Raw genomic sequence first — 16,948 nt, 5'->3', positions numbered from 1 at the left:
TCACTTAATTGTACCTGCCTTTGTCCAGTCAAGCGTGGTAGGCTTAAATTCTACCAGAACAATTGGTAATCTGCATTTTGCCTTGTTATTTTCCAGCAGATGCAGAGACTGTATTGAAACAAGGCATTGATGGCAACATATCCTGTTACTGCCATACAGATGCTTAGCAAGGCCTGCACATAGCGACCACTGAATTTATGATTACACTGGAATTGTCACCCGGGTCCAATAACAGTTACCCGAATCCTGGACCAAAAGAGGTGAGCTGCTCCTCTCCAGGCGCAGGCAGCAAACTCAAGCTAAAGAATTCTTCAAGTTGGCTGGGATGTTTTGACAGCTCTGTCAGGTAGACTGACCTAACATTCAGAATTAATGGCCAGGGAGGAATCAGGCAGCAGGAATAACCTGTCTGATCTAAGAGCCTGCCAAGCATATATAATATAAAGTGAATACATAAAATTATATAATATAAATAATATACAAATGGTATTTTGTTCTTAACATAATTTCTAAAACCAATGAATTAATGACAGCACAAGGTGTGGGTATGGGTGTGTGATGTAATGACTCAGGTATGGGGTCTCCCTTTGGCCCGTGCTGGTGATATTCAGTTCCTCTGGCTGAATAGCTGCTTACTGTGAACTAGAGGGGTGTGTGATAGAGGGGTTGGCGTTGACGCGGTCAGGTAACCTGATTACTGGGGCTGTATATCTAACCCTGAGCCTTCATAGCTTCAAAACCTCCATTTAGCTCTTGCTATGAAACGGGTCATTACATCTCTGGTGACGCACTGCCATTATATAAAGTAACCAATTAACAAAGAACTAAATCACATTTTGATGGCTATATTATACAGTTATTGCTTGGTGTAATGTTATTGAGTTTTCCTATGATTAGGTCACATTTAAGTATATAACTGCCAAGTTTAGCCATGACCAGTGTCAGATCGCTAACCAAACAACTGAGCTGAAGGTACGAGAAAGGCTTGTTGCCTGTCATGAACATATAACCTATACTTGAAACTGGATCTGCTGGACAGTCTGTTGTATGCTGTGATGCTGTGTTAGTAGACTGAGATAAGTGGAAGGTCATTGTGGTGACTTCATAAACAAATAAACGGATGCAGGCAGTCAGGACAGAAAGACAAATGTTTGAGCTGCTTTAATCTGTGTTGGCTATGTGCTTAGGTGGAGCCAGATGGCTCTGTGGCTAGAACAGAAGGGGCCAAGCAAGGGGCCTGGTTTGTGTGCAGCACCTAGCTCTGGATACACTAGTCAAGCTCCCTAATCTCATATGCAGGCACAAAGACCTCGGTAAGCCCTCCCCTACAGAACTCTCTGGAACTTTCAGGGTTGCACTGTATAGCAGTGGACAAGGCTTCATCACAACAGATGCTTCATTAAAGCTCCAAACACAACACCCAGATATCTCCAGGCCGGCAGCGGTACAAAATGATTTCATGGCTGAATCAGAGCCTCTCATGAGGTGAGCATTAACCTTCCATCAACACTCCCTCTGAGGATCTGAATAGCAGTCTTGCATGCTATTCAGCTACGGGATGAACTAGTCCAGAGATCCCCACTTCTCTTATGCCCCACATGTCACAGATACTCCACAGTGTAGCATAGCGATGTGTTAAGAAAAAGGCAGAGTTATTAATTTTATGATACATAAAGATTGCAGACTGTTTTTCTATTCATTGATTTTGTAGTATTTTTAACAGTTTAAATACTTAAGTGGCTCATCATTAATGGACGCTTATATGAGGTAATAGAATTATATATTAGGTTCCTCTTTGTTCATAAAATCTCTTGTTCTGGTAATTTATGCCAAAAGCAAAACAAAATGTCACATGTGCAGCACATGTCAGTACATATTTCCATACGTGATGAAGCCAACAACTAGGTGTTTAGCCTCACAGTATTCTGATGGTGATATGTTGGCATTAAACTCTAAGCAGTGTACACCTTCAAGGATTCCAACCTGTACTCTCAACACCAAACAAAGACACAATCACAACCTCCAGAGGATCTAAAGTTGACCCATTATTGTGTTTTATTGTGTAACTTTGGTGCAGAGTCCAAATCATGATGATTACCATAGGAGACTGCTGGCCTTGGAACAAACATTCAGCTCAGACTGAGTGGCTCTGCCTTTATCCCACAGATGACACATGGAAAGTGGGGATTCCTGGAATTCCAGGCCAGGGTGAGAGGATGGAAAACAGGCAGCTCGGGGTGGTGAGAGCTATTAGCTATTAGCACAGAACCAAAGCCTCTGTGATGCATTAACAGAAATCTCTGGCAATGTCCCATTGTGGATGACTGGGTTGGGTGCCATTTCTGTTTAACAGGCCAGGGAAGTAAGTAGTTATGTGTGAAAAGTCCCGCTAAGAATAAACTAGAACAGTAGTTTAATACTTTAATTTAGAACTTTAATTTAATTTCAAAGTATTCACACCTAACCCCACTTGTCGATACTGTGTACTGCAGATCAATTCAGCAAGCCCCTCATCCCATCAGTGAACTTTCCACCTCACGCTTATGGGGACCCAGCACACAATACCTCAGGTTCACCCACATCCCACAATCCTGTCCATGCTGTCTGAAAACTGAAGTAAAAATTCCAAACTGGAGCCTGACGTGCATCTGAGGATTACAGTATGTCTCTAGGAATCTGTATGTGCGTAGTTTTTTGTATTGCTTTTATTTATTTATTTTTTTTGTAGATATGTGTAAATATCACTTTGGACCACTAGAGGGCGAGCTGCACTAAGGAATGGGTCAGGTGTCGGGTCAGGCATTATAATTACGAAAGAGACGGGGCAAAGAAGGCTTGGATGGAGGAAACAACACTGGCTTAAAAAGAAGGCTTGTTTTCACAAGTGAATATTATATCAATACAATTAAATAGTTAAGACAGCAAGTGGACAGCATCATAACAATATTACTGTTATCTAACAGTAAAGGGGTTTTTTTTAGCCAAATTACCTATCATGGTATGGGCTTGTTGGATACTGCAGCATAAAATGTCAGAAGCCTTTCCCTATTAATGCTTCCGGTCCACCTCCACCCTTCAGGTGTAATGAGAAAGCTATTTGGCAAATTTTATTACCTTTTATTTAAAGGTGAGATTACTAGATTACTAATGAAAAATTAAAAAATCATTCGTAAATTGTACACACACCCTCTATTATTATAAAAGCAGCCTATATTTTCCCCTAAGATACATGTTACAGAGTCTGATGTGTATTATTTGTCACTGTTCCTCATTTATACATGTACCTCTGTATATGTCAAGACAGATTCATGTTCATGGTCTTCCCTGAACAAGCATAACCAAGCATATAGGACATGCTGTGTTATCATTTAACTTATTTTGCATACTGTATAAACTGTATATGTTAAGAGATACAATGTTGTGGTATGTGATAATATTACATTTATTTTTTATACATAAAATACCAGGAGTTCAGGTAAGAAGCTCTGTGACTCCTTAGTAAGAACAGCAGCAGATGAAGCTCTGTGACTCCTCAGTAAGGACAGGAGCAGATGAAGCTCTGACTCCTCAGTAAGGATTGGAGCAGATGAAGCTCTGTGACTCCTCAGTAAGGACAGGAGCAGATGAAGCTCTGACTCCTCAGTAAGGACTGGAGCAGATGAAGCTCTGTGACTCCTCAGTAAGGACTGGAGCAGATGAAGCTCTGACTCCTCAGTAAGGACAGGAGCAGATGAAGCTCTGACTCCTCAGTAAGGACAGGAGCAGATGAAGGCCCATAGACCCCAGCATGACACATTATTGAACTGTCTATTGGCTGAAAGGAAACACCTATTAACATCTATTAACTGAAATATGTTAACATATTAATATGATGTAATATTAAATATTTAGACACTGCAGGTATAGTCACGTACTTTGTTTTCTGGTAGTCTGAAAGTACACATAGTGTACAGTACATTAGTCAGTTTGCTTCTCCTGCTGTAAATGTTTTGAAATAAAGCTTACTGCTCAATCCAGTTTTGTTTATACAGTTCCCCTGTTAGCCAGTCAGCATGGGCCCGATGTGTCCTATCCAGCCATACAAAACATCCAGTCTGAAAACAGCAGAGCTAACAATGATTTTCAAAAGGGAGCAATATTTTAATAATTGTGTTTGGAGTCACAAAAAGGCTGAAGATTAAAGTGTAGGTATTAAGCACAGACAAAAACATACAAACAAACCTCAGGCCTCTAACCAAGGTGTGCCTGAGACCTCCATTCTTTCTTATGAGCCTTAACATCTGTCTGTGAATGCAGCCTCTGGTCACTGAAGTCAAATGTCCATTACGGAAGTGGCACTGGCAGTAGAACTGTTGAACAACAAAGTATTAAAATGAATCATATATTTTTTGCCCTAACTTAATAAAATATAACTTTAGAAAATATGAAATCTAAATGGTATGTAAAATTTAACAGATTAGTATTAATCCAAACAGATTTGGCAATAGATAGAAATGAAAGACATCCACTCTGCATCTGTTGCTTCTGCATGAGTTGCATTTGTAGGTCTTGTAAAGAACTGGTAGCATTTACCATCAATGCAATATTCAGATTATGTGGACATATTCAAAATGACAATTATCATGTTTCTTTATATTTGTAAAAGAACATACCTCTCTAAAGATTTTTAAAATGTCTGTGCTGCTGTTTTTGTACACGTTCACATTTCACTTACTCCTTGTAGTGTTACTTTTCCTTGCTGCAGGTTTAACACTTACTCTGGTTGGCTGAATTCCGGTGTTTCCTCACCCAGTGGTAACCAACAGTCTCAACCCGTAGAAAATCCTGCATTAATAATCCTCCTTGTGAAGGTTCTATCTTCCTCCATGGGTTCCTAACAATATCATAGTTGGCCTCATAGTTTCAGGCAACTCCACAATGACAGGTCTCCCTGCTTCCTGAGGAGCTTCATTAGTGGCTCTATTACTGTACGATATCTTGTCTCCATTAATGCCTCTTCTACCATTTCTCCTCTTTCTCAGGTTCCTCAATCTCAGACTCTATCAAGTCAACGGGGATGCTCTGATGGACTTGCTGAATTTCTGGAACAGGTTCCAGCTCCTAGCTCTTCTGCTGTGAGATGTTGTGACGGATACCGTCACTCTCTCAGTGGGAGGATGGTGTGACATCTGTTGCTTGTTGCTTAGGAACGCTAAATTGGTGCTCTGGCTGCTATGCCAGAGAGACGGCTCTTTGGTGTGGTAGTCAGAGCTCGTTTACCTCCCGACACACCTGGGTTTGAGTCCTGGGTAGGGTGGCTGCCTGGTGTCTGAAGTGGGATGGCAATGAGGCCATTGGGAGTGATGAATCCACCCCTGCTGTGAGGGGACAGTGAGGTCCAGTGTGAAGACCTCTGATGAGGTGCGTGGTCATGGCCCTGATGGAAATGGCAGCTATGCACTGAGGGATATGTGGACAGTGTCATGTGCAGGGGCACTCCCTGGAGTTGAAGGCTTTGTGAGGGAGACTATCACTCTCTCAAGGGGAGGATGGTTTGACAGAGACCATCACTTAGGAAGGTTAAATAGGTGCTCTGGCTGCTATGCTGGCACTATGTGGTCATAGTGGTCATAACTCACATTTACCTCCTGTTGGATCTGGATACTATAATGTGGCATTAACCTTAATTCCGGATTAATGTTTTGCAGTTTAAACATGCCAAGGGAGATGAATAGGACGTGATTGAAAATGAAGACTCATTACTGGATTGTTGTTTATTCAACCACAGATGTGATAATAGAAGGTTGAGTCTGTGACTGTGTGTGAGCCACATGCCCCTCAACACATCTGTGTGGCTCTAGAAGTGCATACACTTATGTGTCTATGAACATCTGGTCAACTCAGCCTAGTATTTCTGACTTTTGCAATTATACACTAATATTAGCTTTATATAGTTTCCATTGTACTTAAAATGAATCTTTGTGATCACATTTCAACAATGTGTGTGTGTGTTTGCATAAAAGCAAAAGCATCTGCAGTAGCTGTGATGTGTAGCTGTTAAATACTAAGTGTGCTGTAGACTTGAACACAGTGTAATGTAAACCCAATGAAATGGGTACCAATGAACCTATACACATTAGTAATTGAAATACTTTAAGAATTTCTTATCTACATTACATTGCTTAATACGTTTTGAAAAATACGTTCGGATTTTTAAGTAGAACAGAAGACATTTGTCCGATTTAAATGACACACTAACGCCAGGCTTCATTCTTGAGCAGGCTACAAGCTCCTAAAATCATCATCTTGAAGAACAATTTTGGACGTGAGCTAATTTCCCCCCAAGCGGAGAGGACGCCCAGAAGAGCGAAGTTTTCCGTCACGTACCGTTCCCACTCCAACACTGTCTCCTGACCAGATAGGTCACGCCAGGCTTTGGGCGGTATTATGCCGAACACACCCATCGACTTCAAACTTGTACAGGACCGACAAACGCACCGCGCTCTACTCTTACCGGGACGCTTCTTTGGGAAGAATCGCCAGACTGGATCGTTTTAAGGATGGTCGGAATGCGACAACTTCTGTGTCCCATTTTTATGGCCTTGCGGTTGTGTAAGTAGAATATAACGCTAAATCTAGCAACGTTACTAACCAGGAGGCACGTGTGCGGGTTAAGCTTCTAATTAGAACTAGGGTAAGTTGGATATGTTTGACATTGAAGGTCCTCTGAACAGCTGCTTGAGAACATCAATGGCTGATGCTAAGAGGCCCTCCACATTACATACAGGTGTTGTGGTACCTCATTGTTTAATGTTGATGCTTTTTGTCTGACTCTTTGGGTAATCAACATACAAAAAATAATGTTCTCTTTCAGTTCATCAAGTTGCAAGTTATTGAATTCTCTGGCATAAAAAAGTTGTATTCTCACTGGGTGTATTAAACTTACAAAAAGGCTACAAATATTAATCAGACAATGCATGTAATGTGAAATTTGCTTTACATCCATTGTGTTCAGATTCAGGGTGGGTTGTGATTTTCACCAAGTTCGTCTTCCCTCAGCTGGTTTAGGTTAGTGTGACTTAGGGGGAGGTTTATGTACAGCCTTACTGACATTCATTCTCTCTCACTCACTCACTCACTCACTTACACTCACTCACTCACTCACTCACTTACACTCTCTCTCTCTCTCTCTCTCTCTCTCTCTCTCTCTCTCTCTCTCTCTCTCTCTCAAAACTGAGCTTAAGGGAATAGGGCCCTAAAGATGATAACACACATGCACACACAGACAGAGAGAGAGAGAGAAAGATAAGGGGAGAGTGGAGAAACACAGAGAAAGGGGTCATCAGGTCAGGTACAGACAACCTCCCAACCACTCTGTCTCAGATCATCCATCTGTGCATTCCAATGCATAGCCGTCCCTGGCACGGTTAAATGGGGACCTATAGCTGAGGAGGTATGGGAAAGCCCAATTTGATCCAATGCATTTCTCTCCCCATACCCACAGTTCCATGCACCATGTCAATAACTGTGACAACCAACATGCCAAAAGTGGAAGTTCATGAGAACATGAGTAAGTGAACTTATTTTAATTAAGCACACAGCCCGTGTCAGGTTGTGTCAGTATATCAAAGCCTTAGTTATGCAAGGCACAATATTGTAAAGTTAACGGGAAATCTGGGAAACAGATGCTGTACTTTCCTGCGAGTTCCAGACAGAAAAGGACACCAACCCACGTATTGAATGGAAAAAGAAAGGGAAGAATGTCTCCTTCATTTACTTTGATGGTGAATTTATAGGTAGGTTTTGGTGGTGGTGGCTGCTATTGTCCTAATCTTTCAGTATAAATTAAATCAATAACTTAGCATATATATATATATATATATATATATATATATATATATATATATATATATATATATATATATATATATATAAATCCAATGTACACAATGTTCCACTTACAAATGTAAATAAATAAATAAATGTTCAAGTCTTCACGCAGTGGCCTCACGCCACGTTCAGTTCTACAATTACTGAAATTGGTGTCTTCTTTGCAAGGCAAAGTTACACCAGCACACTGGAAGTTATGTACAAATAAACAGTTCCACTTGGTAAATACAGACTATCCATGCTATTTTACACAATTCTAAATTTAAAAATGATATTACATATCTTAATAATGTTGTGCACAGCAAGGAAATTAAACATTTGGGCATGGATTTATGAAAGGATCTAGGTGGAATGCTTGCTTTCTTCATTAGCAATTTTGATGTGTGACCATTGCTCACTAAATCTTGTCTTACATGTTGCATGACAAGCAAGAGAATAGGTTGAATACATAATTTCCCATTTCCCAATCCTTTCACTTTCACCAGGCTCATTTAAAGATTAGATTTGATCAATAATATCCCTTTCCCAAATCCCCCTTCACTTTCACAAGGATCATTTAAAGGCAGAGCAAAAATGGACAGAGCTACGGTGACTCTGCACGATGTTACCGTGAAAGACTCAGGGATCTATCACTGTGAGGTCACTGCCCGACATGACAAGATCTGTCTTGGGGAGGTTGCCATCTCACTCAGTGTTCTTGGTGGGATTCTTCTTTTTTTTTTTATTTCACATTTACTTATCTATATAAAGGTCTTTCTTTTGTATTTTATATACTGTTCTATTTTTAATGTTCTTATGTATTTAACAGAAATACTAACAGACTTCTGGTGACAGAGTCAATATAGAAGAGAGCAGTATTCTCAGCTCAAGGCTCATTCTGATCATTTCTTGTCACTGACAAACACAAATATCTTCGTAAAATTTGTCAGTTTTAAACGATTGATTTTAATACGTGCGATTTAACCTAACTATCATTGCACCGGTGCAGAATGAGCAGGTGAATATATGCCTGTGTGTTGTGCTGTGGCCAGAACTGGCCCAAGCTCCCTCCTGCCAGGTGCCCGAGACCGCACTGAGCGGCTCGGCGGTGGAGCTCCGTTGTCAAGACGAGCTGAGTGCTCCTTCGGCCGTATACAGCTGGTTCAAAGACAACAAGCTCCTGAGCAGTGCCCAGCTCCCCGGTGCAGGCTACAGCCTAGACCCCAAAACCGGCACTCTGGTTTGTTACAAAACTAGTCAGTTCTTTTTGTGATATGAGCATACATATGCACAACTATGCACACATACTGACATACACACCAACACCTTATTCCACTTACCACAGTGCCTAATTGCCGAATACACCCCAAGTGCTTTTAATTAAAAAGGGGCTTGTTTCTTTTCACGATATCTTGGCTTGTCACGGATCATTCATCTGAGTTGTTATTTACCATACTTCCTCTTGCCTCTTCCGACAGAAATTCAAGAGTGTGTCGGCAACAGATGCAGGGCAGTATCGCTGTGAGGCCTCCAGTGGAACAGGGGCACCAAAGAGCTGTGCAGCCCAACACCTGAAGATCATTGAGTGTAAGTAAAAGAGAGCCGAGCTCCTTACTGAATTCAATGTATGCATATAACCAGTACTAATAATCGACATTCCAGTGATTCCTTATGTTTCAGTCGACCTGACATTAGTGGTAGCAGTGGGGGTAGGGGTTGCTCTCTTTCTGCTCTCATGCTCTCTGGCCATTCACCTGTGCTGCTGTCAGGATTGCTGCTCCCGTTGCCATAGTGAGTTCTCTCTCACTTAACATAAATAGCGTGATGCTAACTAAATATTAAAATGTTCTCCTAGTGTTCATCACCAACGATTGCTGTCTTGATAAAATGGTTTCATCTGCTTGTGTGTTCTTGCATTCTTGCATGTTCTTGCAACACCAGTAAAGAACAAAGGAAAACAGAAAAGGTATTTCTGTTATTTATACGTTTTGAACTTACCTGGATTTTGTTGCATACCTAACTATCATACTAATGAATAATAACATTAATAAATATATAATAAAAAGGCTGAAATAGGATTATACAAGATAACCCAAACTATTTCCCCCCCTCCCCCATTTAGAAATATAAACAAGCACAGACCCCCACCAGATGTAAGTATCTTTTACCCAACAGTTAAATTATCTTAAGGCAGTCATGGAGCAATAAACCACTCTGGCACTGGATTTTCTAAAGTACAGTAACAAGCTGAGCAATGTGATTCATACTTAAATCTAATTAGAATAGTGAACAGTGTGATGCAACTTTGAATTTCCAGGGGTCAGCTTTTCTGACATAGTACAACTAGATATAATTTATCTTAGCCTTATGCATCTCAGGAAAACTGGCCCTATAGATTTGCAACATTTAGATTTTTAAATCTGATTTTTCTCTTGCCTACTCTAGTGTTATATATGGAAATTGGACATGCAAAAGGTGTCATTTTAAATCTGCTGCGATGTAATTTAGATATGTAATTTATTATATTTTCTTTAAACACTTGATTACTTTATGATTTTAACAAAGAGATTATAAGATATTTTTACTTGGGCAAATTTGTTTTTATTCATTTTAACAGATGTTCCTATGTCCTTGATCACAACTGCCTTTTCTCCTCAGCTTAGCCACTACAAGCACACCAGGTCCTTTGTGATCTGAAGACATTTTACACTGCACAACAAACACACCTTGGTGGATGATGGTGTGTACATGTAAGCAGGTGCAGTGTGGTGCTGATCCTAGTATCTTTACCACACTCTGCTTATGCCTGATCAAACGACAGCAAGAAAGAAGCTGTAAGAGTACGCCATATACTGAGAAAAGGAAATTAGATACCCAAGTGACATTCTTGCAATATAAGTAGGTATCCCTTTTACCTGGGAGTCTCTTCTAGATGGCCACAAGTATATGATTGGCCCTCTAGTGGTAAGGGTTTAATACAGCAACATTTGATGAAATTGTAAGTTACCTGATAGACTTAAAAGTTTCATGACACAGCTGGACCACATTTTTGTATCCCCTGCACGGTTGCAAAGAATATGTATTATATATATTAGATTAGATATTCTTAGGGCACAGAAGATTTTTTTTCCTTAGGGCACAGATTTTGATCAATTCTAATGTCAAATAAAGATAAAAACAAAATACATGTGTTGAATTTATTTTATTCACTACATTCTAGTTAAGAACAGAGCATTCAGTATTCAACAAGTATACAAGATCAATGTAAATATCGAAAAAATAAAAAAGATCCAGGGCAGGCGAAGACTAACGTTACTTGTTCGTATAGGTAAACGATGCATACATGTTTTATTAAATTGCGTATGTGTTAACGTTTAGCGGAAAAAATACTTCTGGTGAATTATTTTAAACTATATTTTGCTGGACGTACAAAAGCCATGCAGGCCTCCTCCACATCCCCGCCCCCAATGCAAGGCTGACCAAAAACTAGCATGAACAGTTAGTGAAGTTAGCACGCACTAGGCTAGCCGGCTATAACCCTAGTCCTCAAAAACTCTAAAACCCAACTTAGAGCACTTGTCGTTCCGATAAAGAGGTACGTGAGTCACCGCCGCTGTTCGTTTGAAGCGTGTTTTTACGCTATTAACAAACATCGCACGGTTACGCGGTCCGTTTTAGCCTGGGAACCGTTCCCGCTTTTTGAGGTAAAATTTTCGGTTAGCTCGACGCTAGCTAAGCGTCTCTGAAAGGTGCGCACGAGCGCCACATCCTGCTAGGCTAACGGCGCCCAGCGTAGCGGCTTAGCTGCGTGGCCCGTTTTACAAGCCCTTTTCTCAGGTAAACAACCGTTGTGTATTACTGCAGCGAAAGCGCCGTCTAATATTAGACGTCGGTCGTTATGTTGGTTTGCAAAGGAGTACTTTGACGCACGTTAACAGTCAATAAATCAGTAAATAAATAAATAGCTTTACAATAATAAACTAGGGATAGCTAGCTAGCTAGCGAGGGTAGCTGTTGTATAGCTAACGCTATCTTAAGTAACCAGGCGTGTCTCTCGCTAGCTCGTTGTGCACATAAGCTAACCAGCTAACAAAGGCCAGGTAACTAATCAAATACTTTAGAACATCTAAATGTGATTACCTGACGCCCAAACACGTTTATTTTCCACGTAAATCAGACAATTTACAACGATGTACCATCCATTTCTTCAGACCATTTCGGAAGTCTCACAGCACCGTGACTTTCGCCAGGATTTCCGGCTGCTTTTACATTGCCCTTCTGTTGTTTTGTTTCCGTTTCTTCCATTTCCGTTTTAAGTTTCTAGAATCAAAAGTGTGTAGCGATCTTTTAAAAGTTGTAAAAGTCTTTAAAAGTCAGTACTTACATATTTTTCGTATAATATTATGAAACCCAAAACGACTCCAATATGGCAACTGCGTTTGCCTCTATTCGCGCGTCCTCTTCCCATAGCTGTCTTTAGTCAAAATAATAATCATTTTAACAAGCAGTCTGACATAATACTGACCAGCACTGCTCAATGGGTGTTTATTTCCTAATATAATTGTTTGATATGTCTTATTTTTGTTAGTCACATGGTAAAGAATCGTAGTGGGCCTACCGCCCGGACAAGCCTCGGCTTTGCGTGATAGTTACATGGGTTCAAAGACGCCTTTCTACGCTCAGTTGTCCCCTCCTCTTCATGTGTTAACGATTGCCCATAAAACAACAACGGACAAGTTTAGAAGACTACAGCTGATCCAACAACACGCTGAAAGAATTCAACAGGAGTTCTTGCCTTTTGTTTCACTTTTTTGTCAATTAAATTTTTGATTCACTTTTATGCCGCAAATTCTGGTCGCTTAAATGTACTATTAAACGGATGGAATTAGTTTCATAATTACACCGAAACGTATATAGAACAGACAAATGTAATGTTTATTTGTTCTGTATTATCATAAATAGTTTTATTTTCAACTTGACTGGTGTTTCAGTTGCAGGTTGTTCAGATTTCACTGATAAGATGTCAAAAAGTGAGACTGAGGAGATGATTGAGATTGAGATTGATGGACAGGAGAAACAAGAATGCCTAGAAGAAGGGTGAGTGCTGTAATGAATGGCATAATTGTTCTTTAAATTTGTGGAATCCTCATTGGAGAATGGTTTATTGATTAGCCCGAGACCTTATGAATGGTTGCTGTATTCACCAGTCTTGGTTGTATCCTATATTCTCATTCTCTCGGTGTTTGTGTTTTAATGGATCTGAAGGATTGAAGAGCAGACCATCACAGCAGCTGAATTGATCACGCAAGATATTGATATTAATGAGCCTGTTGGCAACTTGAAGAAATTGCTGGAGCCTCGTCTACAGATCGCTCTGGATGGATATGATATCTGTCTGCAGGACATCCAGGTAGGTTCTATAACCATAGAATTTCTCTGGTAATTTTTTAAGTGGGTGAGTTTACAGATTTAATTCCCTTTTGCTTCCCCCTTGTAGTTACATCCAGACCACAGTCTTTTTGACCAGGGGGTGAAGACAGACGGCACAGTCCAGCTCAGTGTGCAGATAGTCACAAAACCAGGCGAGTGCTTTCTTCTCTCTAGTGACTGCTCATGTTTTGATGCAATACAAAATACATAGTGGGGAGAGAGAATGCGAGTCCTGTTACTTGTGAAATATAATGATGTGCTAATGGGGTGGGAGGGTGCCTGTGCTGCTTTAGGCGAAGAGAAGTTGAATATCCTGGAAATAGTGAAGCCAGTGGAGACAGTGGAGGTGGTGATAGATCCAGACGCGGCTGCAGGAGAGGAGGCTCACCTGGTGGAGGATGGGCAGGTGATAGCAGTGGAGCGCGCCACCATTGCGGACGAGACCTCCGAACAGGTGACCCGCTGGGCAGCTGCTCTTGAGGGCTACCGCAAGGAGCAGGTCCGCCTGAGCATCCCCTATGGTAAGTGCCAGACCAGTAGAGTTGTATTTTACAGTACAATTCCAATTACACTTTTCAAATGATTATGCTGCTGCACTAGGTCTTATTGAGCATTTTCCAGTACGTGTTCTAAACACTGATGACCGCACTGGATTTGAGTATGGATTTTTTGACATGCCCTGCTTAGTCAGATTAGGTGCAAAGTAGTGATGGTTTTTAGAGTACCTACTGGCTGTACCCCCAGCCAGGTGTTTCTTAATGGCACTGCTGTTTTTTGGGGGCCAGACCCGGTGCAGTGGACAGCAGATCAAGTCATCCATTGGGCAGTGTGGGTGATGAAGGAGTTCAACATTGAGGAGATGGAGGTGGGTGGCATCCACATCCCAGGCCGCCAGCTGTGTGCTTTCAGCCAGGAGGAATTTCTCCAGAGAGTGCCTAATGGGGAGATCTTGTGGAGCCATCTGGAGCTGTTACGCAAGTGTGAGTATCTGAGAGAGTGCATGTGTATCTGTGTGTCTACAAATGTATTGTAATAACTCAATTAGAATTTTCTATTGTTTTTTTTTTGTCATTCATTTTCCATGTTCCATAACACTGTGTGTGTGTTACATGCCCTATACAGATGTCCTCGCTAGTCAGGAGCAAGGACAAGAAGCCACAGTCACTATTGACCAACGTAAGTATTTTAAATCAAAGACTTTCAGTTTTGCCAGTTTTATAATACACATGACTATCCTATTTTTTTGTAATCGGTCATGAGATTGGCATTAAAGTTGTATTACTTCCATTACAAGGAAGGAAAGTTATCATATGGCCCCCTGCTGTTTTGCATTTAGCATGTGTGGTAACCCATGAGGTAGTTTAGAGTATAGGTTGTAGTTACAAAACATGTTGCCCCATTTGTCACTGTTATAGTGATTTTTAAAGAATAACTGATGGTAAAGGTCATAAATGACATTTTAGAAGCATGTTCCTAATAAAGGGCTTCAGGGGCTATTGAGCACATAATGTTACTTACACACATCAACTTTAAAGACACCTCTGACAAGGTGTTGGTACAAGGTAAATTGAAACTATATCCATCACCTGGCCTGTGGGATATTTCACAGCAGATTAAAAAGTCCTTGTGGTAAAAATTATTTGGATGAATGTGAATTAGGTCTTGCTTTTCTGTACAGCCAGTTAATGTTTGTCTAGTACATGGATGAACTGCAGTTTAGTCAAGGTGCTCACACTCACAGGTTATCTAATCAGAGAGTTCTATCGCCGGCTCCTTTTTGCCCTTAGGGAAAGTGTATTTACAAACATTTTTGAGGTGTGATAACATGTCTAGGCAAAGCACTGCACCATTTAACTTCGAGACTTAGCAAAGCATTTTGCTGTTGTATTTTTGGTTTATGTGCTTGAACTGCTGCAAAACAACCTTTTTTATGAAGGCACCAATTATGTGTTTGTGACACTGAAAGCAGTGGTGATTCCAAATGCTGAATATAACTTGCAGAAGACATGCAATGCATGAAATGCAAACATGTTAAATACATATGTGTATAGTAATTTAATGTGATGTAGGCCCATCTTTTCTGTATTTGAACCTGATTCATCTGTTGTCTTCTTGGCTTTCATTATGATCTCTAGCTGTGCAGATTATCCCTGCTCCAGTGCAACAGGCCACTCCTACAGCCATTAAGGTGCAGAAGCATAACAAAATGCCCAGGGTGCCCCGCATCTCAGGAGAGGAGCGTAGCTCCCCCGGCAACCGTACAGGTACAAGCCCTCAATGCCAGAAGAGGGAGCTGTGTCCCCCCCCCCCCAATTAGATGACGGTAACCCTCTCAGTCAGTAGTCTCTCTGTATACATGTGCTGAACTGTCTCCCCCCTATCAGGTAATAATGGACAGATCCAGCTGTGGCAGTTCCTGCTGGAGCTCCTCACCGATAAGGATGCACGGGACTGCATTTCCTGGGTGGGAGAGGAGGGTGAGTTCAAACTCAACCAGCCGGAGCTGGTGGCTCAGAAGTGGGGCCAACGCAAAAACAAGCCCACCATGAACTACGAGAAGCTTAGCCGAGCCCTCAGGTTGGTCTTCACAGTAGGGACAATATGATGCTCTTGGATGAAAAATAATAAAGATGAGGTCGAAGTAACTTAATAATATTGCATTTGCAACTTGTATTGGTACTATTTCTATGTACGGATTGCATAATTGCCATAACCCCTTTCTGGCACTTAATACACTGTACCTGGAACTAATTACCAAGTTCTGTAGTGAATAATATATTACTGTTGTTGCCACCATAAAAAAGGAGCATTAGAATTCATGTAAGTGTGGAGTCTCCCTGAGACTATACATTTGTGATGCCCGCCATCTGATGCCCATCAGGTACTACTACGATGGAGACATGATCAGCAAAGTGCAGGGCAAGCGCTTCGTCTACAAGTTTGTGTGCGACCTGAGGACTCTGATTGGCTACAGCGCAGCCGAGCTCAACAACCTGGTGACGGAGTGTGAGCAGAAGAAGCTGGCGCGCGTGCAACTGCACGGGATTGGACAGCCCGTCAACACAGTCACCCTGGCCGCAGCCACTTGCCAGCCTGTCACCACCGTCACTCTGGCCGCTGCCGCACTGGAGAAGGACAGCTGAGTGGGCATGTTTGGCTGCCTTAATCCAGGGAGAAGATATATGGGAAAACACAAGAGGAGGTGCCACAGGGGAGAATGGGACTCTGGGCAGGGAATGTGGGCTGGGAGGGAGTGTGTGTGTGCGCGCGCGCGCGCGTGTGTGTGTGTGTGTGTGTGTGTGTGTGAGCGCGAGTGAATGTTGATGGACAATATAGTAGGTCCTGTGAGTGGTTTTGTGCGAGATAATGAAATTATCGTTGACCATGTATGGGCTTTGAGTTTTTGTATGCTTCTTCTCTGACTGCAGGGTAGCATTGGCTGCATTTCCATTGTATATACTCTATATGTTTTTTTGATAGCCACAAGGGCAGTGTATTTTGATATTTGTAAAGGATCTGTTCTTTTTTTTTTTTATTTTGAAGTTCCAACTCCCTCTTGGTGAGGTACTTTTAGCTGTCCACCGGGGGGCAATAAAGAGTTAATTTTTGATCTGCTGAATCAAATTTTTTCAAGGCGCAGCATATACACATGCACACTTTTCCCCTATTG

At 41.4% G+C, this 16,948-nt stretch overlaps 2 protein-coding genes across 4 annotated transcripts; both read left to right on the top strand.

Moving 5' to 3' along the window:
* Positions 1 to 6,499: 6,499 nt before the first annotated feature.
* jam2b (junctional adhesion molecule 2b) lies at positions 6,500 to 10,900 on the top strand. Its single transcript, XM_026995815.2, has 10 exons — positions 6,500 to 6,591; positions 7,484 to 7,549; positions 7,665 to 7,775; positions 8,420 to 8,569; positions 8,901 to 9,088; positions 9,327 to 9,435; positions 9,529 to 9,639; positions 9,790 to 9,814; positions 9,971 to 10,001; positions 10,507 to 10,900. Exons 1-10 carry the CDS (start codon positions 6,540 to 6,542, stop codon positions 10,543 to 10,545), a joined length of 882 nt encoding a protein of 293 aa, XP_026851616.2. The 5' UTR covers positions 6,500 to 6,539; the 3' UTR covers positions 10,546 to 10,900.
* A 152-nt stretch (positions 10,901 to 11,052) lies between these two features.
* gabpa (GA binding protein transcription factor subunit alpha) lies at positions 11,053 to 16,888 on the top strand. 3 transcript variants are annotated; one of them, XM_035523067.1, is made up of 10 exons: positions 11,053 to 11,443; positions 12,846 to 12,945; positions 13,114 to 13,258; positions 13,346 to 13,430; positions 13,572 to 13,799; positions 14,064 to 14,258; positions 14,401 to 14,454; positions 15,414 to 15,542; positions 15,663 to 15,855; positions 16,160 to 16,888. In XM_035523067.1, exons 2-10 carry the CDS (start codon positions 12,869 to 12,871, stop codon positions 16,419 to 16,421), a joined length of 1,368 nt encoding a protein of 455 aa, XP_035378960.1. In that variant the 5' UTR covers positions 11,053 to 11,443; positions 12,846 to 12,868; the 3' UTR covers positions 16,422 to 16,888. The 3 variants fall into 3 exon arrangements, with proteins under 3 accessions (XP_035378960.1, XP_035378958.1, XP_035378959.1); XM_035523065.1 differs by having other exon boundaries at positions 11,054 to 11,443; positions 12,840 to 12,945; XM_035523066.1 differs by lacking the exon at positions 11,053 to 11,443 and adding an exon at positions 11,456 to 11,685 and having other exon boundaries at positions 12,840 to 12,945.
* The last annotated feature ends 60 nt before the right edge of the window (positions 16,889 to 16,948 follow it).

The sequence above is a fragment of the Electrophorus electricus genome, chromosome 25, assembly GCF_013358815.1.
Source record: "Electrophorus electricus isolate fEleEle1 chromosome 25, fEleEle1.pri, whole genome shotgun sequence".
Lineage (NCBI taxonomy): Eukaryota > Metazoa > Chordata > Actinopteri > Gymnotiformes > Gymnotidae > Electrophorus > Electrophorus electricus.
This window is presented reverse-complemented; position numbering and strand designations above follow the sequence as displayed.